The sequence below is a fragment of the Helianthus annuus genome, chromosome 13 (genome assembly GCF_002127325.2).
Source record: "Helianthus annuus cultivar XRQ/B chromosome 13, HanXRQr2.0-SUNRISE, whole genome shotgun sequence".
Classification (NCBI taxonomy): Eukaryota; Viridiplantae; Streptophyta; class Magnoliopsida; order Asterales; family Asteraceae; genus Helianthus; species Helianthus annuus.
In genome coordinates this window covers 89,091,393-89,119,255 of record NC_035445.2, presented here as the reverse complement: position 1 = coordinate 89,119,255, position 27,863 = coordinate 89,091,393, and the positions used below count along the sequence as shown (strand labels likewise).

The following is a 27,863-nucleotide window of genomic DNA, read 5'->3' as shown; positions in this document are numbered from 1 at the left end:
CCCCAAAACTAAAACATAGTTATCATGAATCTATCTATCTATATATATATATATATATATATATATATATATATATAATTGCGCTAAAATGAGAACCACCCCGAGTTGTAAGAACCGCGAGAACCACACCATCCGGGTCGCCGTTTACCACGATTTTTTTTACAACTAGATGTGTGTATTATAAACACATCCGTAAAAAAAAAATTTTAAACGCCGCGCCCGAGGGGGTAGTTTTTTACACCACAAGTTTGGTGTAAAAAAAAAAAGAAAAAAGAAAAAAAAATAAAAACACCAAACTTGTGGTGTAAAAAACTACCCCCTCGGGCGCGGCGTTTAAATTTTTTTTTACGGATGTGTTTATAATACACACATCTAGTTGTAAAAAAAAATCGTGGTAAACGGCGACCCGGATGGTGTGGTTCTCGCGGTTCTTACAACTCGGGGTTGTTCTCATTCTAGCGGTCCCCCCTATATATCTATATATATTAATAAAGGAGATGATTTGGGCTATTTGTCCTTGAATGGTGAAGCCAAATTGATGATGTGGCAACCATTGCTTGAGTAGAATGTGATTTTGGGAGGGAAACAACTCTAAATACTCCCTTTTTCTTTTGCACGCGGGATCCGTTTCTTTTTTCGGGTCAGAATCTGGATTTGAGTCACCCGAATATATAGTCTCTTTTCCTTTGCCATTCCTAACCCTAATTTCCTCCTCCAACAATTGATGCCACTGCTCTGCCGATATCATCTCCTATTTCATATTCTTCATCAAGAAATTTGAGGATTCTTCTTCGTGACACCATCTCTATTGAAACCCTAACTTCACCTTCTTCATCAAGAAATTTTTGGTTCATTGTTTTGCATGTTGCTTGCTATGTTATAGAATTGATGAGTATATCAATCGCTATTTGTAATTGAAACCCTAACTATCAAAAAGCGATTCTGATTCCATCAATCTTGCCTAAAATCTGGTGTGTTCTTCGATCTAAACAGGTATCTACTTAATCGTTCTCTCTTGGTTTCTTAAACGTTGGTTGTTCTTTCTCATTATTTCTTCATATATGTAGTTTGATGTCTTCATAATCCATTTCACATTTTCGGGTTTGATTAGGATTTATTTTTATTCAGATTTTGTTTTTTTACGAATTAGTTTCAGTTATGGCTTTTTTTCCAGATTTATTACATTGATTTGTTCAGACTAGGGTTTGTTTTTTATCAATTGTTTTCATTGATTTGATTTTACTTTTGATGTTTATCTTACCGTTCGATTCCTCTCCATCAAATTTTTTTTGTTAAGATTAGGATTTTTGATCAATTGTTTTCATTGATTTGATTTTACTTTTGATGGTTGTGGTTCAAGGCACAGGGCGGCGGCTAGGGTTCCACCACCACATAAAGCTGACACTTCACTCTCATTGTTATTGTTTTACCATACCCGGATTTTGACCCGACTACATAAACTCCTTAATTAACCTAATTACTCATTCGCCTCATTCAACAACGCTGCTGTGCAAAACACGGTATGATTTCGAAATTCTCACATATTATTCAAATTAGTATGTTCATCTAATAGATTTTGTTTGTATTTTCTATAGATGTATACTCGATTATATCGTAATGAGGGATTTTAACATGCCTTCGCCATTCTATTCTTCAATCATGTAATAAATAATTTTTTGGCTAATTGTTAATGGTTTTGTTAATATGTTATATTTTTTTTTCACAAATTGCAGGTCGGCATCTACTTGGTTTTGCGATGAAGGTAATCATCAAATCCTAATTCCATTTGGAATTGACGTAGTCTGATTTTGGTACTAAATTGTTGCGTAGTTTGATTGTATATTGGTTATTTTAATCGTTCTTAGGTCTTATTTAACCATGAGAGGACCGATTACAACACTGGAATTGACGATTGTATATTGGTTATTTTAATTGTTCATAAGTCTTATTCATTTATTTTAATGTTTCAACCTTTTTTATTCATGCCTTTGTTCTTGATTGTGGGTTGACTAGAGTGCCTTTCCTTCACTAACACAAATTTACATGTTTGTTTTAGGTAAAATATGATAGATTTGGAGACAAGTTCTTTGCAATTCAAGAGTTTATTGTAAGATTGTCAGATTTTATTCACTGCCATTCTTGGTGCCTTTTGATTAATTATAATATATATTGATTATGAAGAATGCTCGACTTTATTTATTTAATAGTTTTTGTTTTATATGATTTCTAAAGGATATTTGTTACAGTTGATACTTTTGAAACCTTATTTAATTGAATAAAACGGATCAAATTTGATAAAGATCTAAGTATTGATTTTTACTTTTGTTTTTTCCTAGATGTGGGAAGGAAAACTAAAAGAGGGGATTATAGTGGAGATTGTACCACCAAAATCATCTAAAACAGAGGTCCGAAGGTTAAAAGATGGCGAAACTATTGGCAAGAGTACACATTTTGAGTTTTTTTAATTTTCTTGCGTATACGAGTTTTCATGAAGAATTGAATTGTTGGCTCAAATTTGAGGAAAAAAATGTCCAGCTTTTTTAGCTTAAAAAGATGGTGTTTGCTTTAAAAAAAAATTCGTGACTAATGAGAATGCGTTAATGAGTGATGCTAATCTCAACCACCATGTATTTATCGGGTAGTTAACGAACTTACATTGTGATTCTATAGAAAGGTCGTGGCTGTAGCAATAGTTAACCATCGCATCACTCGCTGGATAATTAGTTCGTAGATAGACGTATGGGGGTTGCTGGTTTTAATGGTCAAGATACTCAATTTTTCCCAGTGGTGTAAAGGTTTGTTTATGATACAGTTCACAATGCCAATTTTAATTAAAAAAAATTCTTGCCACATTCATTCTTTTTTTTTTCCTTCATTTAAAACTGATCTTTCTCTTAATGTACCTGCAGGATGCAAGTGGAATCATTTACACAGCAACTGTTGTCTCTGTTACAATCTCCCAATGTGGAGGTATGCTTTTATTTATGCCCAGCATCCATTGTGTATTCTTTAGTGAAAGTGTGAAACCAGTTCATGCTAATCTTTTATTTATTATACACGATGAGAGTATTGAAAGAGGCACTTATTTTTTTATCAATTGAAGTAAACTTGAACTTAATACTGATTTCTTCATGTTATTTCACAACATTTGAGGCATGTTGAAAATTTGGTTTAGTTGAAATACATATATTAACCCGAAAGGGAACCAATTACTTGGAAAGAAAAGTTATGTTATTCCACATGAACATTATGTGAATCAGGTGATCTATTTTTTAAGTGGACAAGTCATGTTTGATTAAGAATCAGATAACCTCTCATACTTAATGGGCATACTTAAAAAGGTTGACCCACAAGATTTTTTTCGGTCAATACAAATTAAAGAGATGAAACCTAGCCTACATGGGAATTATACTTAGGTGAAACATACGACCATTTTATACCTTTTTTAGCACTAATTTAAAGCCACACCGTTGTGATATTAAATATGATTTTTACTAAAAAAATTGAATGTTGTTGGTTATCAGGTGTATTTGATACATTCACATAAGGGATGAGCTTGGTACCAACCGGTACGGACCGGTATTTGAAGTTAAAAACCGGTACCGAAAACGTAAAATGTTGGTACCGAATCGGTACCAAAAATCAAGTCCGTTCGGAAATTTGATATCGGTTTCGAACCGGTACCCGATACTATTTTCTCATCCGTAATTCACAGTGAAAAGGCGTCTTCAGTTACTAGAGCTATAAGTTGAATGACATTATGTTTAAGTTATATATTCATGTATTTAGATTAAGTTATTGATATACTGACCTATTTTGATCTATTATACCTGATGCTAATGTATGGTGGTTCGGGTCTGCCATGACATGTATTACATGTATGCTTAAAAATTAGAAAAAAATAGTAAGTTTTCTAATCCATGTATTTCTGGTAATCGTGTATGCTTTAATATCACAAGCTAAGGAGTGAGTAACTAAGTTTCTAATTTAATCTTAGCATTTCTGGTAATTAGTCACACACAGACATTATTTTTGGAGTTACCAAAGAAGACTGGGTCTTCTATTAGTATGTAAAATATGGAATTCGGGTAGAAGTGGTTAGGTAATGGTTTTGTTCACATGAAGAACATAGCATCAGTAAAATATGTGTGCTTTACTATATCCCTAAGATTGATTCCAATGTCCAGTATGCGAGATGTTTCTCTTCAAAGCTCTAGGAAGAAACTAGAATTGACGGGTGCTGGGGTTTTCTTGCGACGTCAGCCCGAAGCTCCAATTGAGCCGGTTGAGAAATGAGGTATGTTGTTTCCATTGCTTAAGTTGTTGCATATGCTACCATGAAAAGAAAAAAAATATATGGTCTTCGATCTTAAATTGACTTTTTACCAACTTAAAATCTGGTCCCTTTAATCCAACAGATCATCATCCAACAGATCATCATTCAACAGTTGTGCTTATCAAAGTAAGTGTAACTTTTTTGATAAATGAAGTAAAGAAAACAAAGTAAGGGTAACTTACTAATAAAGTCACTAAGTTGAACAATATTACTAATTGAGTCACCAAGTTGAACAGTAGGGTTGTTAATATAAGGTTTCAATATTGATTAATAGGTGTCTAAATATTCTTTATAGTTTGTGTTTATGTCATGTTAGGATTTTAACTAAATAAAGTTAATCATGATGATGTGGCATTGTGAAATGATGTTGAGTTGGATCAACTTGCTAATGGAGAATTGGACTCGAAAGGGCGTTAGACTTTTATCCGACTTGCAATTATCAGGTATATATTTGTTACATAATATTCATGTTTTTCAGTTGAAATGTTGTGTATATTGTTGAACTTTATCAAATTTGATTAAAGCCTAATGTAGTAAAAATTATGTACAGATTGTTAATTTTTGTATTATGTATTCTCTTTATTTGTTAAGTTGTATTTTGTGATTATTCAATCTATGATATTTAGCCTAATAATACATTATTATGTATTGTATTAGTTCGTTGATTGTTATTTTGTGATTATGCCATGAATAATATTCATTATAATAATTCATTAGTATGTATTGTTTGCATTTGTTAACAGCAATGGTTCCTGGATTTGTCAATATTATTATGGACGCTTCAACGTCTTACCTGGTGTATTTCATGTTACACAAATTAGTTTTAGTTATTACTTTTATATATTGTCTTAACTTTATTTCAAATTTTACTAATATTAATTACATTTACAGCCATTGACACCATCTAATACTATGGAGAATGATCCACATGGATATGTTGTTGGTCTGTTGTTCTTAAAACAGACGAAGGTGACCTTTGGACTGTTGTTGTGAGATAGACGTCGTCCAGATACCAAATGTCTAATGGTTGGCGTACTTTTGAATTTCTTCGTCGTTCAAAAAAGTGGGTCAATGCAATGGTTTAGTGAGTTGGGTTGTTGAAAACAAGGGAATGAGGAGTATGTATGTTGCATGAATGGAAAAGTGTGAAGAATCAATGTTTACAGCATGGGTACAACTTATGGATCATAAGGTACAACTTTTATAGCTCTAAACTTGATATGAAGATGTACATTTGGGTTTGGCTTCTAAATTTTATAAACAGACCCAAAATGAGAACTAATGATGGCCCAAAAGTTGATTTGAGTTTTATATTATAAGAATGTAGGGTCAAAAATAAAAGTTGGCTTTTTTTGTTAGAGTTGACCGAAAAGTCAATAGAAGTAATAAAAAAATATCTTGGTTAAAGATCTATGCAATTTATTGATGCATGTGGTAAATGGGTCATAGCTTAATTGAGCCTCAGAGTCAGAAGTACATTGGAAACGGCCATTGAGTTCTGGTTCGATCCCCCCCCCTACCCAAGTGTATTTTTGAAGGAAAAAGGTCAAGCCCACTAGGTTAGGGTGTGTATTCTCATTATGTATATGGTGGTTTTGTTTTTTGGTAACCATGAGAACCTGTTACCAGAATACTCACAAGATCCCATTACGCATTTATTTATTTTTTTCTTTGTGTTCATCAGGTTGACAAATGATAACTAACAGATCATTTATTTTAGATTTGCTTCTTTCAGTAATTCTTTACTTTGGCACCATGGGTTCATTTATGATTTATGTGAGTTCTACTTCATCAACAACAGTACTTGGGCACCATGCTTTCAAATTTGCTTTTTTTTTTTGTGTTTATTATATAGTTTATCTTGGATGGTTTATATAATTACAAATTTGCAACATGGATGGTTTATATAGTAACTATTCGACTTCAGTCTTCTATGGTTACCCCTTCAAGAGTGGTTCAGTATGATGATGGTACATTGTACAGGTCTATGTGATTATATATGTTGTTTTGAATTTTTGAAAAGTGTTCATGTTTGATCTTTTGGTTTCAGACGGTGAAAGATGGAAACAAATTGATTTTGATAAGCAAGGAGCGTATTTATTTAAATAGGTGAAGATAAAGAAGTGAGCGCAGAATGCATTGTGCTCATGGGTGAGGGCGTACAGCGTGCATCGCGGGGAGTTGAAGAGTATATTCATTGTGAAAAAGCTTCATTTGAGACACGTGGCGAAAAGTTTTGCACTGAAGGAGCAGCCGTCCGTCACTGGTGGGGAGATCGGTTCAGAAGAAGCACACAGAAAAGAGGAAAAGGACACACAAAGTAAAAGAAGGTTTGAAAAAGAAGAGAAAGATGGCAAACCTGGAGGAGGTATATTCAATTATTCATTTGTTTTTGTTTTTTTTTATTATTATTAAAAAGGAAAAAGAAAGAATATATATAAAAATGGTTGGGGTGTGACAGGGAGATTGAGTTGGCAAATGAATGGTGAAAGATGATTGATGGTGAAGGTGCAAATTGCAAGCAAGCAGCTGGCTGGCTGGAAGGAGAATAGAATGAATGTTTTGACAACCACCAAAACAAGTAAGTATATTACATTACTGAGAGTGAGATGATGGATAATGTTATTTGAGTTTCAATTGATAATTAGGTTCCTGTTAATACTTTGCGTTTCTTAAATTGGTGTAATGTTTGGTTTTTATGCAATTGAATTTGGTGATTTCAAATTGCTTAGGTGTGAACAGGTTCATGTTAGTATTATAGATAGCTCGATAATAATACATAGTTATATTAAGCCTCTAAGAATTAATTTATACTTTGTACTAAAAGGTCTAGATTTAGGTTTCAAATTGGTACTTCCTTTGAGATACAATCATCTAATGCCTTTGTTATGACATAAGTTTTGTGGTTTATTAATGTTGGTCTTTTTGGAGAAATATCGGTTGTTATCTAGAAGAAAGAAAGACTACACTTTCATTTTGAGCATATGTCACTCTCCACATGTGGTTGGTCAAATAGAAACTCACTTAGTGATTTCATTTAGTATTTTCAATCTAGAAATAAGACTCAAAATAGTTTTAACTTATTGCAATGAATATGTGAGAGAGAATTTTATATAGGATTAGACGATAGACAACAATGGAAACTGATTGATTTGTAACATATTTGCATAATTTGTTTTTAGATTGGCAGATCCAAAAGGAAGCCCCTTTGAGGTTAAAAGTGTTATTTTTATACTTTTATTTGTTGTAAATTAAATTTTCCTACCCGGAAAATTTCCGGGTGATAACCTAGTATATATATATATATTTGTTCTTAACTTCGTAAAGATATGAATACATGTAATAACTTTTAAATATCAATTTTATCGTAGCTTTTAAATCCTTACAAATATTAATCATCCTTATCTATATTTTACAGTTAGTTAGTTGTAATCAAATCAATAAATTGTAAACTTATATTTATAATAATTATTTAAAAGTTTAGCATTACATAGTTTTCTTGAATGTAAACCATGTCAATGAATTGAAGAATTCATGTAGTAAATAATATTAGATTGGAGATTATAACGAAAATCATTGATGAACCTATTAACCACACATAATGGCTCAAAATTATTATATTCTTTTCCATGAACGTGATTTTTTAAAAGAAGCAAGATGATTATATTATGATACTTCAATGCATATTCAAATACATTTAGTTTATCAAATATTCAAATTATTTAGGTTACTAAAACTAAAGTAAATGAACATTTATTTATTTATTTATTTATTTATTTACTATATTATTTTCTAAAAAAATATAGAGTGTTTCATAAACCAAGATAGAGGTACAAGTACATAAATAAAATATTCTGGTTGTTACAACTAAGGCGTGGATTAATACGTCAAAATGCCCAATTGTTGGTATGTAAAAATATATAAAGTTTAAACTTTTAAATATATATAGTAGGTTATAACCTCGTGTATTACACGGGTTGAGTAAATAAATTTATATATTAAATAATAAAACATTATATATTTAAAAACTTCCTTTATCACACGGGTTGAATAAATATAATTTTATATATTAAGTAATAAAAAGTGATATATATAAGAACCATATTGTACGGGTTGATTTAATGTAATTTTATATACCAAATAAAAAAATTATATCTTTAAAACCACAGATAAAGGATCCTGTAAAAAGTGCTCAAAGTGTAAGAAGTGTGAGAAGTGTATTATAACACTATATATTCTACTATATAACACCATATAAACACCGTATAACAATATGTAACACCATATAATACCATATAACACTTTGTAACACTATATATAATTATATAACAAATATAACACTATAGATTGTCTGAAAGCATGTCTATGATAGATGTATAGTGTTATATTTGTTATATAATGATATATAGTGTTACATAGTGTTATATGGTATTATATGGTGTTACATATTGTTATACAGTGTCTATATGGTGTTATATAGTATTATATATAGTGTTATAATACACTTCTCACACTTCTTACACTTTGAGCACTTTTTACACTATCCTTACCCTAAAACCACATGTATTAAACGGGTTGAATAAATGTAATATTGTTTACCAAATAATAAAATAATACATCTTTAAAAAAACCTCATTTATTACACGAGTTAAATAAATGTAATTTTATATCTATATATAATCTAAAATTTAGTTACATTTTCTATTTTAAAGCCTAATTTATGATGTTTTAAATGCAATTCTTAAAATAAAATTGATTAAAATAATATAATACAAAATCATAATCCCCCTCCATCCCCGTTATCCCTTTTAATTAGGGTTCTCTCAATCTCTGAAGATGGAGAATCCATCTTCCACAACCAAACCCCTCCTCGACGAATTCTAAGGGAAATCCCCAATCTGGCATCATCTGTCTTTCTCACAGTTCGACTTTTGAAGATGGAGAAGATGGAGAATCCATCTTCCGCAACCAAACCCCTCCTCGACGAATTCTAAGGGAAATCCCCAATCTGGCATCATCTGTCTTTCTCACGGTTCGACTTTTTGAAACCCTAATCTCCGTTTGCCTCAATCACTACCGCGATATGCCTCAATCTCCGACGGCAATGAAGTCGCTGATGTGTGCGAAGGCGGTACTCGACGTCAGTGATGGACGCTTGAATGTGGCGACACTGAACCCTAAACCACTGACGATGGTGCGATTCGTTTAAAAATGGTACTTTCTGGTTTCGTTTGATCTTACATGTTCAGTTCAAATTTTTGTTTTGGTCTTTTGAATATGTAGTGAAGAAATTAGTTGGGTTAATTTGAGTGTTTTATATTTGGTTTGATTTGATGATTTAAGTTTTGATATTATGAATTAATTCGTTGTGATTTTTTGTTTATTGTTCATCTGTAAGTCGATTAGGTGTTTTTGTGTTCAACATTCGTAAACCGGGTTGCTAATTTCTTTATTGACCCTTGGTGTTTTGGTTTCTAATTATTAGTCGGTTATTTACCCTTGGTGTTTTGGTTTCTAATTATTAGTCGGTTTTCAGACGGAAATCAGGCTTGAAAACCAGTAGTAACAACACATTGTATGGAATTGATCTTTTATTTATTTTGTAAAATGCCATGGCTCTTATTTATGTATAATTAGTAGGTTGAAGGTAGTGTCTCACTGAGTAACACTGTTTAAATGATCTGATATTTGTTAATTGGTGTTAGTTTTAATAATGAAGCAGCCTAATATAGTATGATGTTGATCAGGTTGGGGATTTCGGCCTTTCAAAATTGAAGCATTCAACCTTTTTGTCTGCTATATCCGGGGGATGGACGGTAAGAACATTCTCTTTGGCTGTTTTCATGAAGTGTGAAAACTGGGCAAAAAAAAAAAAAATTGATTGTAGTTATGTCTTTTGCAGCCTCAATGGATAGCACATGAAGTCCTTCGTAACGAACTTTCAAACGAGCTGTAAGATTCAGTTAGCATCTTGAAATTAGTCAATTGAGAATATGAGTTCCAAGATAATATAAACTTTTACTGCATACAACATTTTAATCGTTTTATTTGACAAAAAAATTATTTTTGAGAAAGCAGACTATTTCACACCCCAAAAAAAACTGCTAAGAAACGAATTATTGGTTCATGGCAGAAAGTCATTCGGGTTATCCCAACCCGAAATATTTGAGAATATGGTTGTCTTTAAAGGCAAATAGTGTTGTTGTTACAAAAAAAAATTATTTTTGAGAAAGCAGACTATTTCACACACCAAAAAAACTGCTAAGAAACGAATTATTGGTTCATGGCAGAAAGTCCTTCGGGTTATCCCAACCCGAAACATTTGAGAATATGGTTGTCTTTAAAGGCAAATAGTGTTGTTGTTATTATTTTTATTATTTTGTTTTGATTATTTTTGGGTGAGCTAGGATTGAAGTTTGGGGATTTCGATTCATCTTATTCATGAGATGAATCTGATGGTGAAGTATATGTATATCTTCTTGGTGTTGCAAGCGTACGGCATTGTTGGATATTTGGTTGTTCGACAATCTTCGGGTGATCATTTCCATTTTTACCCTTCTCAAAGTTTTGTTTTTTGGCTTATGATTTAAATCTGCCAAGATATTCACTAGGTTGGGGGCTTCGGTGTTTTAAAGTTGAGGCATGCAGCCCTTTTATCTGCTGCCTCCGGAGAGGGACAGTAAGAACATTTTCTTTCGTTATTTCCTTGGTTAATTGTCAAAACTGGCAAAAAAAATATTGATTATGGTTATGCCTTTCACACCCTCAATAGATGGCACCTGAAGTTCTTCGTAAGGAACCTTCAAACGAGAAGTAAGATTCAGTTAGTATCTTGAAGTTAGTCATTTGAGAATATGAGTTGTCTTTAGAGACAAATAGTGTTTTTAATTCAGTTACCAGCCTAAAACATTTGAGAATATGGTTGTCTTTAGAGACAAATAGTGTTGTTATTGTTTTTTTGTTATTTTGTTTTGATTATTTTTGGGTAAATAGGGTTTGGAGTTTGGGGATTATTGATTCATCTTCTTCAATGAGATGAATCTAATGGTCAAGTATATGTATATCTTCTTCCTGTTGCGGGTATACAGCATTGTTGGTTCTTTGGTTGTTCAAGAAACTTCAGGTGATATTATTTCTAGGAATTATTGTGGTCAGGTAATGATTCTTCATACTATTAAAATTGTCCCATTATACCATATTATTTAAGAATAAATTTTGTATAGATTTTAGGGTTTTAGCTAGGGATATTGATTAATGAGGCCTTTTATATACCACAATTGCATGAACATTCAATGGGGCAATTTACGGTAGGATTTAATTGCATTGATAATTACCCAATTTCTTGCTAGGAAGGTGAATGGTCTTACTTTCTATTATATGACCTCCACCCTCCCTATTGTTGTTCACCCATATTCAGAGTTGTTAAACTACTGTCATGTCTAGCTCTGTTAGTGTTAATACATCAGGAATTGGTGTTGGCAACCAATTGGACCTTGCTGACCTCCGTGAAGGGAGTACCGGCCCCATCACGGTGATGGTTTGCAGAAAGTGGGACGTCATAAGTGTCAATGGCCGCTTCATGAGCACTGATTATGTCGTCAGTGATATAAAGGTAACTATCACCCTTTTACCCCCATACCCTTTCCATTTTACGAGTTTCATCGTTATTGAAAGTCTACTGTTTGGTTTACGCAGGGAGGTGTCATTGTACCGCCCGGAATAACATTGCACATTACTTCTTTGACAAGCTAAAAGAGGGTGGGGTATATTTACTCAAGGGTTTTGTAGTCCAACGCACCGATCAATACCGGATTCTGAAAGACAACCCCTTTGTTATCGGGTTAAATGGCTCCACGGTAGTTAAGAAGTTTGACGATGCCGGTAGTTCATTTACGCGGTACCCGTTCTTACTTACGGCGTTTGAGGAGCTCGGACCAACAGAGGGCAAGTACTTTGTAGGTATGTTTACTCTCCTCATGCTGGTGTAACGGTTTTGCGGGGGAAATCAGGCTCGAAAACCAGTAATAACCCCACATAGTATGAAACTGATCTTTTATTTAGTTTGTAGACTGCTATAACGGGCTGAGAGAAATAAAAGGGAATCCACATAGAGTGTATAACATTGAAAAATAGTAAAAGTCGGGTGTTCCATTGGTGTTAGTGAGGCTTTGATGTCTGTCCACATAAACTGGTGGGAACCACCCGTTTCTACCTCTAGATTATCCTTCGACCCATCCGAAAGGGCTCACCTGGGTTGAAAATCATTTTACTCTTAAAATCTACAGAGCCTACTACCTCAATGTAAAACATGTGCATAGTAAACGGGCCAAGTAATGGGCCAAACGGGTTGGAAATTTAAACGTAAGAACCATTTTGCTTTACGAATCTACAAAGAGTAATGACTATCTGGTGTAGAATAGCATCTATTCTGTCGTGATACGTTGTTTCTCCTTCTACCTTCGAATGCATTAGAAATTCTCTAGGGAGTTGGAATATGTAAACATTATTCTTCTAGGTAAAAATTCACTTGCACACAAATCATTGAAACAGAAAAGCCAAAAACAAATTGAAGCTGTCCGTACGAGAAATAACTGAACGAATGGTGAATCCGGTTTTCAGTTCAGCCCCTAACCGTGTTTCAATATAAATTCAGAATCCGGGTTCCACAAATATGCCCAACGTAGCGATAAATATGTCCTCTGTTGGTTCGAGTTCCTAAAAAGCCGTAAACTAATTTATTCGGTTTTGGCTAAATATACATGTAAAATATACATACTAAACCGAATAAATTAGTTTACTCAGTCGAATTTATATGTATATTATACCAAAAATACCCTGTTATATATGCTATTTTACATGTATATTTAACCAATTGAGTAAACTAATTGGTTAACTAAACCGAATAAACGCTGGATTTTAGGTTTTGGTTAAATATACATGTAAAATAGCATATAAATTCAGAATCCGGGTTCCACGAATGGTTCGATCAGCTAACTAAACCGAATAAATTAGTTTACTTAGTCGAATTTGGCTCAAAATTGGCTCAGTTAGGCTATTGGACATATTTATACTTCAGGCTAATTTTCGTTGCACTGCAGATGTTATCGGATATGTTACTGAGGTGGGGCCGCAGTCTGTGAAATCATCGGGTGCTCGCGCGGTTGAGTTCAATCTAACCAACGAACGGTATGTACCTAATCCTTATTGCCTGTTTGTTCTTTCTTTTTCCCTAACCTAACCCTTTAAATTTTTGACCTTTTCAAAATTCTCCCAGCAATCGCCGGGTTAGAGTGACGCTGTGGGGTGATCTCGGTGATGTTATGCTTAAGAAGAAGGACGAAAACCCGGCTGTCTACTGTCTAATCCTGACTTCCATGAGCGCAAAGTTTTACCTGGGTACGATTGTTTTCCGACGCGTAAATTATGATGTGCACTACTTAAAAAAGCTTCGCCTAACTTAAGATATTGCAGGTGTCCTTGGTTTGTCCAGTTCATCGTCAACTATTCTCATTGATTCCTCCGAGGTTCCCGCACTGCAGACTTTTAAGTCGTCTGTCAGGTACTGTTACAGCCTTTGTCGCACACACTTTAATTATCTATTTTTTATACGTTTATTTCTCTGGCTGAATATGAAGCTATGCTTCCCAGCTGTGTTCCTATTGGAGATGCTAGCGATCCAGTCACCGAGGAAGTTGTAAGTGTTGGTACTCTACAAGAGCTTGTGGACAGAGTTCGTGCTGACAAATTCAAAAAAAAGGTATTCATCCCAACTGACTGTTTGCATACGTCTCTCCCCTTATACCGCTTCAACCACTAACCCAGTACTTTACCCAACGCACTCCTCAAACCCTTTTCTAAAAAAAACTGTCTTCGGCAGCTATCAAGCAACTAAAAGAAATGATTAACCGACTTTATGAGCTTTAACCCACCCTAATGATTGGTTGAAAGTTACAAATTAAATCAAACAAGACCTTTTTCATAGGTTCAGAAATATATATTTGAGAGAGGGTACGTTGATGTTATGGTAGCGGCAAACTGGTGGTCCTCGCTTTGGTTGGTCGGGGGAATGGTTACTGAACTACTACACACACTCTGCATTAAAACCATTCATGCATACTAGATTTTATTGAATGTAATTTAATAAACACCCATATCCTGCTTTGTTTTTTAAAATCTTTTACTATTTTAAAAGTTAGTATAAGTTAATGAATAAATCATTCCACCTTCGGCATTCTTAGATTAAAACATCAGAAAATGACCAATGCCCAAAGTATGTGCAGGCACCCATTATTCTGTATAAAATAAAAAGAACATAATTAGCGTATGCTTTAAATCCCAAGATTTACCACCACCGCTACCGCCGGCGCCACCCCACCACCATTGTGACCCACCACCGTTGGGATCATACCAATCTCATTTCTTCAGCTTTTTATCACAAAAAAAAAAAACAAAAAAAAACCTATGGTTCTTATTTTTTTTATTAATCTCCTACTAAACAGAACTGCCTAATCTATCAAATGTATGGAAATAGGGATTACCCTCCCCGACACAACCTGTCCATGTGCCTACTTGTGTTTTTGTTCGTTGTAGGCCATCCTTTTCCGGAACGTTGTAGAGATTACGTCTATTAGAACCAAGAACAGCTGGTATCTTTTCACGTGTTCCGGGAGCCAATGTCGTAGGGGACTAACAAGAGAGGGTGGTTACTTCATTTGCAAGGCGTGCAAATCGAAGGTTGACTATCCAAGGACGAGGTATACACTTCAACATCTCATGCCCAACTTCATGACTTTGTTCCCCTACCAATATGATGCGATGATTCTTTATTGTCCAGGGTGATTTGATACCCTTCTACCTTCGCCACCAAACAATTTTGTCCCCGTACTACCATTATTATTGATCTACTTTACCCTGCTAGGTTTCGGATTCAAGCGGATGTAACTGATGGAACGATGAGCACCGTTGTCACCCTCTTTGATGAAGTTGTTGAGCAGTTGGTCAAGAGGACCGCAAAATCCTTAGTAGAGGAGCAGCTAAATGTATGCGCACTCCTCATTACAAGATGGTTTTGAAGCATATGTGAAATTGCTGCGATAACTTTTCTGGTTTGTATTTGGTATGCATGATACTTCTATAGATGCTCCCATATTACCCTCCGCCCTCGAATCCCTTATTGGAACAAAACACACTTTTGAGATAAAGAGCCACACATACTACCGTTATGGAGAATATGAGAGCTTTAATTGTGCGAAGATTGTCGGCCTTGGTTTGGATGATACAGATGGGAACGTTAAGTGTGTCACGTCGGATTTGGGTGCCATACCATCTGACTCCCCAAAGCGTGGTTCGAGCCTCCCGCCTCCGACACCCGGAACTGGCCGCAAACTTAGAAAACTGTAAGTTACGCCTGCCAATTGTTCCCTGTTTCGAATGTTTACATGTTGGAACTTTGCGCCAATACATACGTTTCCATCTTTCTTTGCAGCTACCTTGAAGAATCGGATGACGATGATGAGGGGGTGTCCGTTGATCGTGTGCATGTTACCGGTTTGGTCGACAATAGTGGGGATGCTAAGAAGGGCTCTCACTGATATGGCGGTGGTCATTTCTCATTTTCTTCAAGTGTTTGCGTTCTTGTGACTTTTTCTTTTATGGATTCAAATAATGTGGTGAAATATATGACTTGTGCCTACACCAAAACTGTGCTGCTTTACTATTGTGCAATATATGTAATTTTCACGCCTTACCAGCCTCTCTGAAATTCTTAAAACAATTCAGCCACGTATTTACATCGCATAAAGATACTCCGTCTAAAAAGGGATGGTATAGTCCAAATAGGATCATAATATGCCACCTCGGAACATACGCTACCAAATACGTTTACCCAACCCTTTTGTTACATCTTTAAAGTCACATATAACTTCCAACCACTGTAAAAGGGTTCTATAAATGTTTGTTCGGAATCATGCATACTCCAATAGAATAATACCAATGAACAATGTAAAATAAGTTTTGGAATCATATAAGACTTACATGAATTTTTATCTAAGATGTTGAATAAATCATATAGATAAATGCAAATATACAAGCGATGACCGTGTCACTATACAACCTTCATGAGAACTTACGTAGAAGACTGCATTACAAACAACAACGAAATAATCAAATTATGACTTGAGCTACACAAAGACCTAACCACATATGACCTTTTCTGACCGACTGTGCCTGTATATGTTATTTTGGAAAAAAAAAACAGGCGCGCGGCCAACAATAAATATAATATTTACACCAGCTTTAGCATGCATTCTTTAAGAATTATTTTGCTGTAGATACTATGCCTTTTCCTTGACAGCAATTTACTTTGTTTTAACCCCCCCCGGGCGGGGACATATCTGAATGCTTCATTTTGGACGATGTATTATGTAACATTGTATGCAACATACAGATGGCTGTGCGCCCCTTTGTGTTGCTCAAAGCCTCTTTCGCCTTTCATGCATATTCACGTGGTTTGCCTAATGGGTTGGTCCAATACGTTTGTGGGCTAAAACTGATTGAACAGGCTGGAGCAAACAGAGGTATGAGACTTTTAATTGCAGTGTTACCCCCGACCCCGCATATGGAGTTTTAAATACTAAATTCTAACCCTTCCTGTTCCCTCATAAAAGACGAGGTTTGTAGGTTATGGCCTACTGCTCCTGATGTGGGTAGTAATTCGATACAGGCCCGTCGTTGTTCCCATACGTTGCCTGATGGAAAGATTCAAACATATTTTGGCCTTGCATTGATTAACAGCTGCAACGATTCTAGAATCGTGGGTAGCAAACATTCTATCCATATACAAAATCCTAATTATGTGGGTCTTGGTGGGAAGGTCGTGACATACTGTGGGCCTACCCTAACTACCATAGATGCAACTACTTCCTCTGCTGACCCCAACGCAGGTTAGTTATACTCTTCATAAAAACGGAACCTTTTAGCCATAATGTCCACTTACCGACATGCGTGCCCGCTCAAATTACAACTCTAACTAGGCTGCAAACAGTTTAGCCACTCCAATTTTGATGTCGCCGCTATAAAGCCGCACGCAATGGATTGGAATTTACTTTCTTAGTCAGTTATTTATAAGTTTCCTACCTACTATGTTGCGTTTATCCTATCTGCATGTTTTGTACCTCTTGCAGGTTGCACTCAAATACAACCGCCAACTGTTACAGTGACCACTGGTCCAGGCGCTAAAGTGTGCACAAGAGAATCAATAAAAGGTCGTCCCCCTATTCCCTCATGAACGTCCCCCTGGGGCGCAGTACGCCTATTCATACTTTCTGGATTGCACGCTTACATCATCCCTTAGCCCGCTACGAGCCCTACATAATAGTTGTTTTAAAACATATGTTACAGGTAAAAACGCCATGCGGAGCGATGCAGTGCAGATGCAGCCTGCTTTATGTCCACCAACAACATATTCTCCCTCCGTATTTGCCCAAGGTCTGCAACGTTATCTACGATGTTTACTACTATCCTTTTATCATTTCCGTAACTATTACGTTTTTCCAGACAATATTTCATGCACTACACGGAATTCTCACCAAAGCGTAGCGGGCCCATCACGCCTGCGCCCTTCTCGGCCTAAAAAAACAGAAGGTAAACCACCATAACTGCCCTGTACCCGACTATCCTTCGACCTGCCTATCATGCAACGTAGGAATAACATCGCCATATTTTAATATGTTACCAGGTATTCGTGTTCGCACCCCATGTAGGGCAGCGTTTGCATCAACAGGTATTTTCCGACCCTGTTTCTTGCCATGCACGTTTTGCTCCCTTTTGCATCTGGCTTTACTATGTTGTTTGATACGCTTCTCTAAATTGTGCGTTATGCTAAGCTTTCTTGTTACAATTATCATAGGTGCGCATGTTAGGTACCAGAACCTTGGCCGTCCAACCTTCACGTGCCATAATTGTGCGGCGATCATGTGGTATGAAGAAAGGAATAAAAAGACAAAGTCGTCTGATGGGACGACTTTCTCTTCGTGCTGCCAGGATGGCAAGGTTTTGCTTGCTCGCCTTCTTGATCCGCCTGAACCATTAAGATCATTACTTGATTATAACGACCCGGCGACACTTAGATTCAGAGAACATATTAGAGTTTACAATAGCATGTTCTGTTTCACATCGTTTGGGGGAAAGATTGATCATGCTATAAACAGTGGTCGAAGCCTATACACCTTCCGAATAAGTGGGCAGAACTACCACCGAATAGGCTCCATGTTGCCAGTTGAAGGTGAGCAACCAAGATATGCTCAACTGTATTTCTACGACACGCAAAACGAAGTTAAAAACCGTATAACTGCTTTGTTTGGCCAGACCCATTGTCACGACACATGTGATGAAGCAATTGTTGCGTCCCTCATCAGAATGTTAGACACCCACAGTCCTTTGGCTACCGCCTTCCGCATGGCACGTGACTGGTGCACTCAAAATGAAAGAAACAATTGTCAACTACGCTTACTTGGCCAAATAATAAACAATCCACAATACAACCGCCCTAATGTGTCTGAAGTTGCTGTTCTTATCACAAACGACTTTGGGGACAACACTGAACCACGTGATGTTATCGTTAGCACAAAGCATGGCGCGCTTCAACGCATATCAGAATTACATCAGCTTTACATGCCTTTGCAATATCCGTTGTTGTTTCTGTACGGAGAGACCGGGTTCCACGAACGAATACACTACCATGACAACACCGGACGTCGGGCGACTAAACGACAATGTGTCACAATGCGGGAATACTACTGCTACAGAATCCATTATCGCAATAACGAAGGCACCACCCTGTTAAGAGGCGGTCGTTTATTCCAACAGTATTTAGTTGACTCATACGCAGCTATCGAAGAACAAAGATTGCGCTGGATGAGGAATAACCAAAATGAGCTGCGCGTTGAGCTCTATCATAATGTTTGTGATGCTGTGACGCGTGGGGATACAAATGCTGAGGCTATCGGGCAACGTATAGTTTTACCGGCAACCTTTACGGGCAGTCCAAGATATATGATCCAAAATTACCAAGACGCCATGGCTTTGTGCCGTACTTTTGGGAACCCCGACCTGTTTGTAACGTTTACAGCTAACCCAAAATGGCCTGAAATCGAAGACATGGTGTCTCTCATACCAGGCCAAAAGTCTCATGACCGTGCAGATGTTGTATCACGCGTTTTTAAGCTAAAGCTGACCTCCTTGATTGAAGATATTATGAAGAAACAAATCTTTGGCAGCTGCCAAGCAGGTAAAGTTTGTAATGCCTCGCCTCTTTCTTTTGGTCTCAATTCTCCCACAAATACTAACCTTTTTAAACTTTCTAATTTTCCCCTTTTCCCCTTGCTGACTTCAATCTTTGTTCCCTTGGTTACATACAGCTGTTTATACAATTGAGTTTCAAAAACGAGGCCTACCGCACGCGCACCTTTTGTTGTGGCTTGAACATTCTGCTGAGTCTCGCACGCCGGCTGGCATAGATGATTTGATTTCTGCAGAGATCCCATCGGAAATTGACGATCCATCCGGCTATAAGGCTGTAACAGATTACATGTTGCATGGCCCATGTGGGAATGATGCGCGCAGTGCTCCGTGTACAACAGATGGAAAATGCATGAAACACTTTCCGAAACCATTTTACCGAGAAACAACAATTGACGAAGACGATTACCCGGTTTATCGCCGACGAGATACCAAGATCTTCTTTAAGAAGGGCAAAACGAAGCTTGACAACCGGTTTGTCGTCCCATACAACCGCTACCTCCTCTTAAAGTACGAATCGCACATCAATGTTGAATGGTGCAACCAATCCCGAGCGATAAAATACCTGTTTAAATACTTAAGCAAGGGGCCAGACAGGGCTACAATGGTTGTTCAGGAAAACATTGGCAATAACGGTGAAAAGCGTACACAACAGATTGTTAAGGTTGATGAGATTAAAAACTATCTGGATTGCCGGTACTTATCACCATGTGAAGCTGTGTGGAGAATGCTTGCATTCCCTATACATTACTCATTCCCATCCGTCATGAAACTAACGTTCCATACACCTAATCAACATCTGCTCACGTTACGTGATTCAGACAGCTTGCCGGCCCTGTTAAACCAGGACGGGATACGAGACACGATGTTCACCCAATGGTTTGCGCTAAACAACAGAGACGAAGCGGCAAGAGAGTTAACGTACGCCGAGATACCAACAAGGTATGTGTGGCAAGAGGATAACAAGGTATGGAAAACGCGGTTGGAGCGGACAACCATTGGGCGGATTGTGTATTGCAATCCAGCAGCTGGGCCAAAGTATTATCTAAGAATGTTGTTGGGAATTGTAAGAGGGCCTCGAAGTTTCGAAGAAATAAAAACGGTCGACGGAGTCGTATATGCAACGTTCAAAGAAGCCTGCTATGCGTATGGCTTGCTTAATGATGACAAGGAGTGGAATGACGCCCTGTCAGAGGCTAAACTATGGGCGTCCGGTTCCCAACTACGGGAATTGTTTGTTACCATGTTGTTGTTTTGCGAAGTGAATCGCCCGGCGCAACTCTGGGCACAAAATTGGGAGATACTATCTGATGATATTTTGTACCTGAAACATAGGCTCTTCATGTTCCCAGGGTTACATTTATCTGACGACCAGCTTAAGAACTACTGCCTGATCGAACTAAATGAACTATTGGAGAAAAATGGAAAATCGTTATCGGATTTCACAGATATGCCCCAACCGGATACGTCGCTCCTCGATAAGATGGATAATCGTCTAATTAGGGAAGAGTTGAGTTACAATAAAAAAAAGATGACAGACGAACATGATCGATTATATGCATCACTGAACACGGAACAAACGGTCACATACGACACAATCATTGATTCTGTTACCACCCGAAAAGGCGGGTTCTATTTCGTGTATGGTCCGGGTGGGACAGGCAAGACGTTCCTGTACAAAGCCATTCTGTCACGCTTAAGATCTATGGGCATGATTGCCCTTGCGGTTGCATCTTCGGGTAAAAAAATAATTTTGAAATGTTGTATTATTATTCTTGTGCAACATAATGTATGTGGTCGCGTACGCAACTCCATTTTTTACTCATTTTACCTATCTCTGCACATCAGGTATCGCGTCCCTTCTATTACCCGGTGGTCGGACAGCTCATAGCCGCTTCGCTATCCCTTTAGAATTACTTCACAATAGCACGTGTGCCATCAAACAAAATACCCAATTGGCACACCTGTTACAAGAGGTAAGGTTAATCATCTGGGACGAAGCACCAATGATGCAAAAATATGCTTTTGAAGCACTTGATAAAACACTTAGAGATATCTTGGGGTTTCCTGCCTACGCAAACAGGGAACGCGTGTTTGGTGGCATGCCTGTTTTGCTTGGTGGTGATTTCAGACAAATCCTGCCCGTCATCCCAAAAGGAAAAAGAGAAGATGTTGTTCAGGCATGCATAAATAAATCGTATCTGTGGAAAAGTTGTAAACTCTTCAGGCTCCACCGTAGTATGCGTGTCAACGAATACACCTCAGCAGGTGTGCTAGACATGGATAGGCAACATTTCAACAAATGGTTGTTAGAAATCGGCGATGGAATTGTTCCTTCAAAGACCAAAGAAGGTGAGGATGAGCCAACCTGGATCGAGATACCCACCAGGTTCATCGTAGATGGTTGTGGCCTTCCTGTGGAATCGATTGTTAACGCTGTCTTCCCGTCGTTTATAGAAAGGCAGGTTGATGACGATTATTTATGTGAAAGAGCAATACTAACCCCACGCAATATAGACGCGGACGAAATCAATGATTACATGTTTGCACAACTGAGACGGCCCACAAAGACCTACAAGAGTTCTGATGAGATATGTCGCGCGTCCACGGATGTATTAGAACAGGAACAACTCTATCCGTCTGAATTCCTAAACTCTTTGACATTCCCAGGTACCCCCCACCCCCCGGCACTAAAATATTAGTTACAGACAAAAAAAATGTGGCCACTTAAATTCTTTAATTATTTGACATTGTCTGGTATGCCACCGCACGCTTTGCATTTAAAAGAAGGCCTCCCTATCATGCTTTTAAGAAATGTGAACCCCTCGTAAGGATTATGTAATGGCACCCGCCTTATTATAACAGACCTTGGGAAATTTGTTATCAAGGCTAGAATACTTACTGGGTCTAATCGTGGAGATACTGCATTAATACCGAGGATAACCCTTTCATCCACGAAATCAAAATGGCCATTTATTATGACAAGACGCCAGTTCCCAGTGAAACCATGCTATGCAATGACCATTAATAAAAGTCAAGGCCAATCATTAAAAGTCGTTGGTCTGTATTTGCCTCGACCTGTGTTTAGCCATGGTCAGCTATATGTCGCGCTTTCAAGGGTTACGACACCTGAAGGTTTAAAGATTGTCATCGTCGGGGATGACAACGGTAGCATGAAAAACCATACCAGAAACATCGTTTATAAAGAGACGTTTAACAATTTGGCGACATCAGATGAGACACAATAAACAATACTTGCCATAGCGTAATTTTTTGGACCACCAAGAAACTTTTATCGCCTTTATTGCTGTTAATCCAACATAATAACTGATGCATACCCTAAACCCATTTTTTTGTTTGTTCTGTCCCAGACACAACAACTATATACGTACCACATTGAGAATTATGCATCTGCCCTCCGACGACCAACTATCCCCGTATTCTGCCAGTAACGCCGCCACAACAGCTATTTATGCGCCACGGGTGGTGGGAATGTAAGTCTTTATGGCTTCCATTAAATTTTGAAAACTGATAGTCTTTTTAATTTCTTAGTTTTTTGTTTGTTGATTTTATTCCGATACATGTGCTGATTGGTTTATTTGTATATTTTAGGAAGAAAAGGCACCGATGATTCAAAAACTGTTGTTTGTTGCTGGTTTGAACACATTTACACAAACGCATCTTGGGCCACGGTTGCCAGCTGTCATTGGGGGGGGGGGGTGGCATACTCTTTCGTGCCCGCAACTATTTCAATCATTTTGGCTGGTCAATATAGCAACATCGTTGACCCTCAAGGTTGCTAAATGTGTTGAGGTTGGATTGTATGAGCTTGATTTGCCCTTGATATGCATATATAAATATGTGCGTCTATATATATATATTATCTGCATATAGGGGATATGTATATAGATTGCTGCTAATTATGCCTAAAAAAATTGTTTTATATGCTTCCTTAACGTTCTGCAGGTTACTAAATGTGTTGACATTGGCTTGCCTCAGATTATGGCAAGCAGCTTTTATCATCTTTATCGCCGTTAATCCAACATAATAAGTAATGCATGTACTAAACCCATTTTTTTTGGTCCGTTCCAAACACAACAGCTGACAACCAGCTATCCACATAGTCTGCCAATAACGATAGCGCGCCAACTACTTTTGTGCCACAAGTGGTGGGAATGTAAGTGTTTACAGCTTCCACTAAATTTTGAAAACTCATATTCTTTGATATTTCTTAGCTTATCTTATTTTTATTCAGGGACATGGGATGGTTGGTTTATTTGTCTATTTTAGGCTGAAAAAACAACGATGATTCAACAACTATTGTTTGTAGCTGGTTTGAACACATTGACACAAACACGTATTTCGAGACGGTTGACATCTGTCGTTTTGTGGAGGGGGGGGGGTGTCATAGTTTTGGTGCCTACTACTGTTTAAATCATTCTGGCTGGTCAATATAGCGACACCGTGGAACCTCAAGAAGTGGTTACACCCTTGCACATCAACCTTTTATAAAACTTATAGTGTTTCGCTCAATATTACATCCAATTGACTCCCGCATGTTGATGCTTATATAGAAACTTTAGAGGATTATGAGAGGGACTTAAGGAACTACTGTTATTGTTGCTTCAACTCTTCAAATTGTGCTTCGTTTTACTTGGCTTTGGCGTAATGCCACACGGTTAGTTTTGAATCACCTTGCATATTCTATCTTTTACAATTAAGAATTTAATTGGTTGGAAATGTTTCTGTTTTTATGATTTCAGATTCATGCGACCATTATCTGCAGTTTCATTGGTGGCTCTAAACGGTTATACATCATAAGAGCTTGGTTTTACCTTGGTATGCATATCTAAATATGTGCATATATATATATTATCTTCATACAGGGGATATGTATATACATTGATATAGATTTATAGATTTATATAGATTTAATAATGTTCATTTATAAATGTATACGCTCCTCATACTCAACTTCCATAACATCAAATTATTACTATTGACACAAACACGTATTTTGACACGGTTGCCATCTGTCGTTTTGTAGGGGGAGGGGGGGGGGGTCATACACTTTCGTGCCTACTATTGTTTCAATCATTTTGGCTGGTCAACATAGTGACACTGTGGAACCTCAAAAGGTCGTTACACCCTTGCACATCAGCCTTTTATAAAACTTATAGTGCTTAGTTCAATATTACCACCAATTGACTTCTACATGCTGATGATTATATAGAAAATTGAGAGGATTATGACAGGGACTCAAGGAGCTGCTGCTATTGTTGCTTCAACTCTTCAAATTGTGCTTCGTTTTAGTAGACTTTGGCGTATTTTCACACGGTCAGTTTTGAATCATCTTACACGTCCTGTCTTTTCCCGTTCAGAATTTAATTGGTTGGAAATGTTTCGGTTTTTATGATTTCAGATTCATGAGACCATTATCTACAGTTTGATTGGTGGCTCCAGCCGGTTATATATCATATGAGCTTGGTTTTCCCTTGGTATGCATCTCTAATTATGTGCGTGTATATATATGTATATATCTATATATATTATCTGCATATAGGGGATACTTATATAGACTGATATAGATTTATAGATTTATATAGATTTAATAATATAGTTTTATATATGTATAGACTCCTCATATTCAACTTCCATAACATCAACTTATTATTATTGGTTATCATTAATGCAACTAGATGTGTAAGCACCTTCACATTCTCATATTCAGATATTGTAACGTCTTTGCTTTTTAACTTCCATTAAAATGAAAACTGCCATAGGTCATCCCAAGAGGCTACTTATCATGTCTCTATAAATACACAACCATATTCAAGCATCCTACCTTCCATTATACAACCTGTGGCTGAATATCGAAAGACCCCTGCAAACATGAAGAAAACTACTGCTGTTGCTAACTGTACAGAAAGTCTGGCAACTGTTGAAGAAATATTAAACCATGGTCGAGAAAATAAGAAACACACGGTATCAACACTTTCTATAATGTCGAATGTTTCCCCCAGCATTATTATTATCCATACATTGAACGTGTTTCTTCTAATCCATGCAGAATGCTGAGTTCAATTGCCGTGTGGTGATTAAAGGCGTACGTAATAGTGAAGAGTGGTTCAGACTTATGTGTGGAGGAGGAAAATGCATGAAAGGTGTGTCGCATGATCACGGGGAGTTGTGGTGTGAAGGCTGTGAAAACCCAGTTATGTTTCCCCGAGCAAGGTTCGTCTTTGGTATTCTATTGTTATGTGTATTGGAAAACATCTTTACACATTTTCACATCTGAATAAAAAAAATATTTCAACAGATTCCATCTTCAACTTGATGTGGTCGATTCTACGGCTAATGTGGTCATCGTGTGCTTCAATGACACTGCACAGCTTCTAACAAGCACCACTGCTCAGTCTATACTCAATGTGGAATCGGGTCTCTCGCACATCTACACCGTTTCTTCCGCAATCAACCAGGATAGCTTCACACCAGTCATGATACGGACCTGTAACGGTAACATCTCAACGCTCCCAAACTGCTTACATTCACTTATAGGCACCACCCGAACCATCCAAGTTGATACATCCACGTACTACCATAATGGGGCCTTTGAGAGTTTCAACTGCAAACGTGTGCTCCCCGACGAAACCAACTATCAATCCGTTGGATCTACCACTCCTACTCCCATGACTAGGAAGGGTAAAGGGGTGATGACAATTCCAACACCGGTTAAGCTCAAAGAAACAGTCAGCAAGTACATGTAAGTTTCTATACATACTTTTGAATTACGAAATTCCATGAACCACGTAACTACCTGTCCATTTGTATTGTGTTTTAGAAAATGTTCAAAAATGAATAATACATGCTACAAACATCATGTTTATTTCTTTATGACTACAATGACACCACCGGTTTTGATATGTGCTTTTCGACTTGATATGTTTATTTCGTTTGGATACTTAAGTTGAATCGTTAGATTATGTTCTTCCCCCTGTTTTTACATGCCAAATAGCTAAATGGAATTAATTGATTTTCAACGAGTTTGAACTGTAGTTCATAGATGGGAATTTACTTGAACATAGTTACATTCTTTCAATTTTTTAGTGCAAAATAATGGAAATACATAGATCGTCGAAGTTAAGGTTCAGCCTAACATTTCCCTTCTTTTTCACAGCCCTAATTATGAAGATTCTGATTCAGATGGTTCTGTGGGTAGCTAAGGGGAACGTCGGTTGCATGGTCATGCATTAACAACAGAAGATTTCGTTGATTATTGAATAAAAAAGGAGGCTTTATGAACTCCTTTAAGTTTTCCCCTGTAATGTGTTTTTTTAGACTTGGCAATTTTCCCGTGCTATGCACGTCTTAAATTTTGTGAGGCCAGTTTATAATACAAACTCTTATCACATTTTGTATGGCTTCTCTTACATTGTCTTTTGGCTAATTATCTTTTACCCATACATAAACATTTTTCCTAAACACACAACACAATGAAGGACACTTAACTGTCGGCCATGCCGTGCATCGCACGGGCCTTCCCTCTAGTACCAAATAATAAAAAAGTTAGTAAATGTAATTTTGTATAGTGAAAATAAAAATATTTAATATATTAACAGAAAGTTTGGTTTTCGTGATATATAATTTGTTTTATTTAAAATATTTTAAATTAACGTTTTAGAATTTCGGTTATTAGAAAAATAGAAGAATGGTATTCGAAATTTAAAGTAGGATAAAATTTAATATTACCTCATCATTCATTTATTTATTTAATTAATATAAGATAAGTTTGGAAGTGAGGCGAGAAAATCATAAAATAAATACCTACAATGAACGGCATGTGTCACACATTAATGTTTTATTATATAGTATAGTATAGATAAAAATTTAGATTGATATAAATAGATTATTTTGTTGTAGCAAAATTTGTTAACAAATTCTCAATAAATTTAACCCATTATTTAAAACTCCGTAAATGTATAAATGATAAATAATATTAGTTAGAGCAAATTACGATTTTGGCCCCTGTGGTTACATCACTTTTACAATTTTAGCCCAAAAAAGAATTTTTTAACATCTGAGCCCCCAACGTCTTTTTTTCTAACCCTTTTAGCCCCTAACACTAACCCATCCATTAAATGTTAGGGGCCAAAAGGGTTATAAAAAAGACGTTAGTGGCCAAAAAGATTAGAAAAAAAAACGTTGGGGGTCCAGATGTTAAAAATTCTTT

At 36.8% G+C, this 27,863-nt stretch overlaps 2 protein-coding genes and 1 long non-coding RNA gene across 14 annotated transcripts; all 3 read left to right on the top strand.

The window, feature by feature from the left end:
• The first annotated feature begins 749 nt into the window (after positions 1-749).
• Positions 750-7,060, top strand: LOC118485679. Of its 12 annotated transcripts, none has more exons than XR_004877461.1 (14): positions 750-993; positions 1,361-1,520; positions 1,734-1,762; positions 2,057-2,107; positions 2,337-2,405; positions 2,671-2,795; positions 2,910-2,970; positions 4,188-4,297; positions 4,653-4,779; positions 5,228-5,528; positions 6,021-6,112; positions 6,247-6,306; positions 6,387-6,704; positions 6,798-7,060. It is a non-coding gene; the product is annotated as an uncharacterized LOC118485679 (long non-coding RNA). The 12 variants fall into 12 exon arrangements; XR_004877458.1 differs by having other exon boundaries at positions 2,337-2,413; XR_004877457.1 differs by having other exon boundaries at positions 2,337-2,442.
• A 4,711-nt stretch (positions 7,061-11,771) lies between these two features.
• Positions 11,772-15,927, top strand: LOC110901239 (replication factor A protein 1-like). The gene is made up of 10 exons (XM_022148077.1): positions 11,772-11,937; positions 12,032-12,295; positions 13,435-13,522; positions 13,611-13,732; positions 13,808-13,895; positions 13,985-14,093; positions 14,927-15,090; positions 15,255-15,375; positions 15,590-15,732; positions 15,822-15,927. The coding sequence occupies exons 1-10, from the start codon at positions 11,772-11,774 to the stop codon at positions 15,925-15,927; spliced, it is 1,371 nt and encodes a 456-aa protein (XP_022003769.1).
• Positions 15,928-16,781: 854 nt separating this feature from the next.
• On the top strand, positions 16,782-26,400 carry LOC110901237. The gene is made up of 10 exons (XM_035982271.1): positions 16,782-16,911; positions 17,002-17,277; positions 17,735-17,821; positions 18,243-19,622; positions 19,753-21,372; positions 21,482-22,303; positions 25,270-25,336; positions 25,417-25,618; positions 25,704-25,867; positions 25,953-26,400. The coding sequence occupies exons 1-10, from the start codon at positions 16,782-16,784 to the stop codon at positions 26,398-26,400; spliced, it is 5,196 nt and encodes a 1,731-aa protein (XP_035838164.1).
• The last annotated feature ends 1,463 nt before the right edge of the window (positions 26,401-27,863 follow it).

Excerpts from the sequence above, each read along its gene's own strand:
- LOC110901237 (XM_035982271.1), top strand. The coding sequence starts at position 16,782 with ATGGCTGTGCGCCCCTTTGTGTTGCTCAAAGCCTCTTTCGCCTTTCAT. Across the intron at positions 22,304-25,269 it reads AAACTCTTTGACATTCCCAG|ACTCCTCATATTCAACTTCC; the intron begins GTACCCCCCACC and ends ATATATGTATAG. Across the intron at positions 25,337-25,416 it reads TCATTAATGCAACTAGATGT|GTCATCCCAAGAGGCTACTT; the intron begins GTAAGCACCTTC and ends AAACTGCCATAG.
- LOC110901239 (XM_022148077.1), top strand. The coding sequence starts at position 11,772 with ATGTCTAGCTCTGTTAGTGTTAATACATCAGGAATTGGTGTTGGCAAC. Across the intron at positions 11,938-12,031 it reads GAGCACTGATTATGTCGTCA|GGAGGTGTCATTGTACCGCC; the intron begins GTGATATAAAGG and ends TGGTTTACGCAG. Across the intron at positions 13,523-13,610 it reads TTCAATCTAACCAACGAACG|CAATCGCCGGGTTAGAGTGA; the intron begins GTATGTACCTAA and ends AAATTCTCCCAG.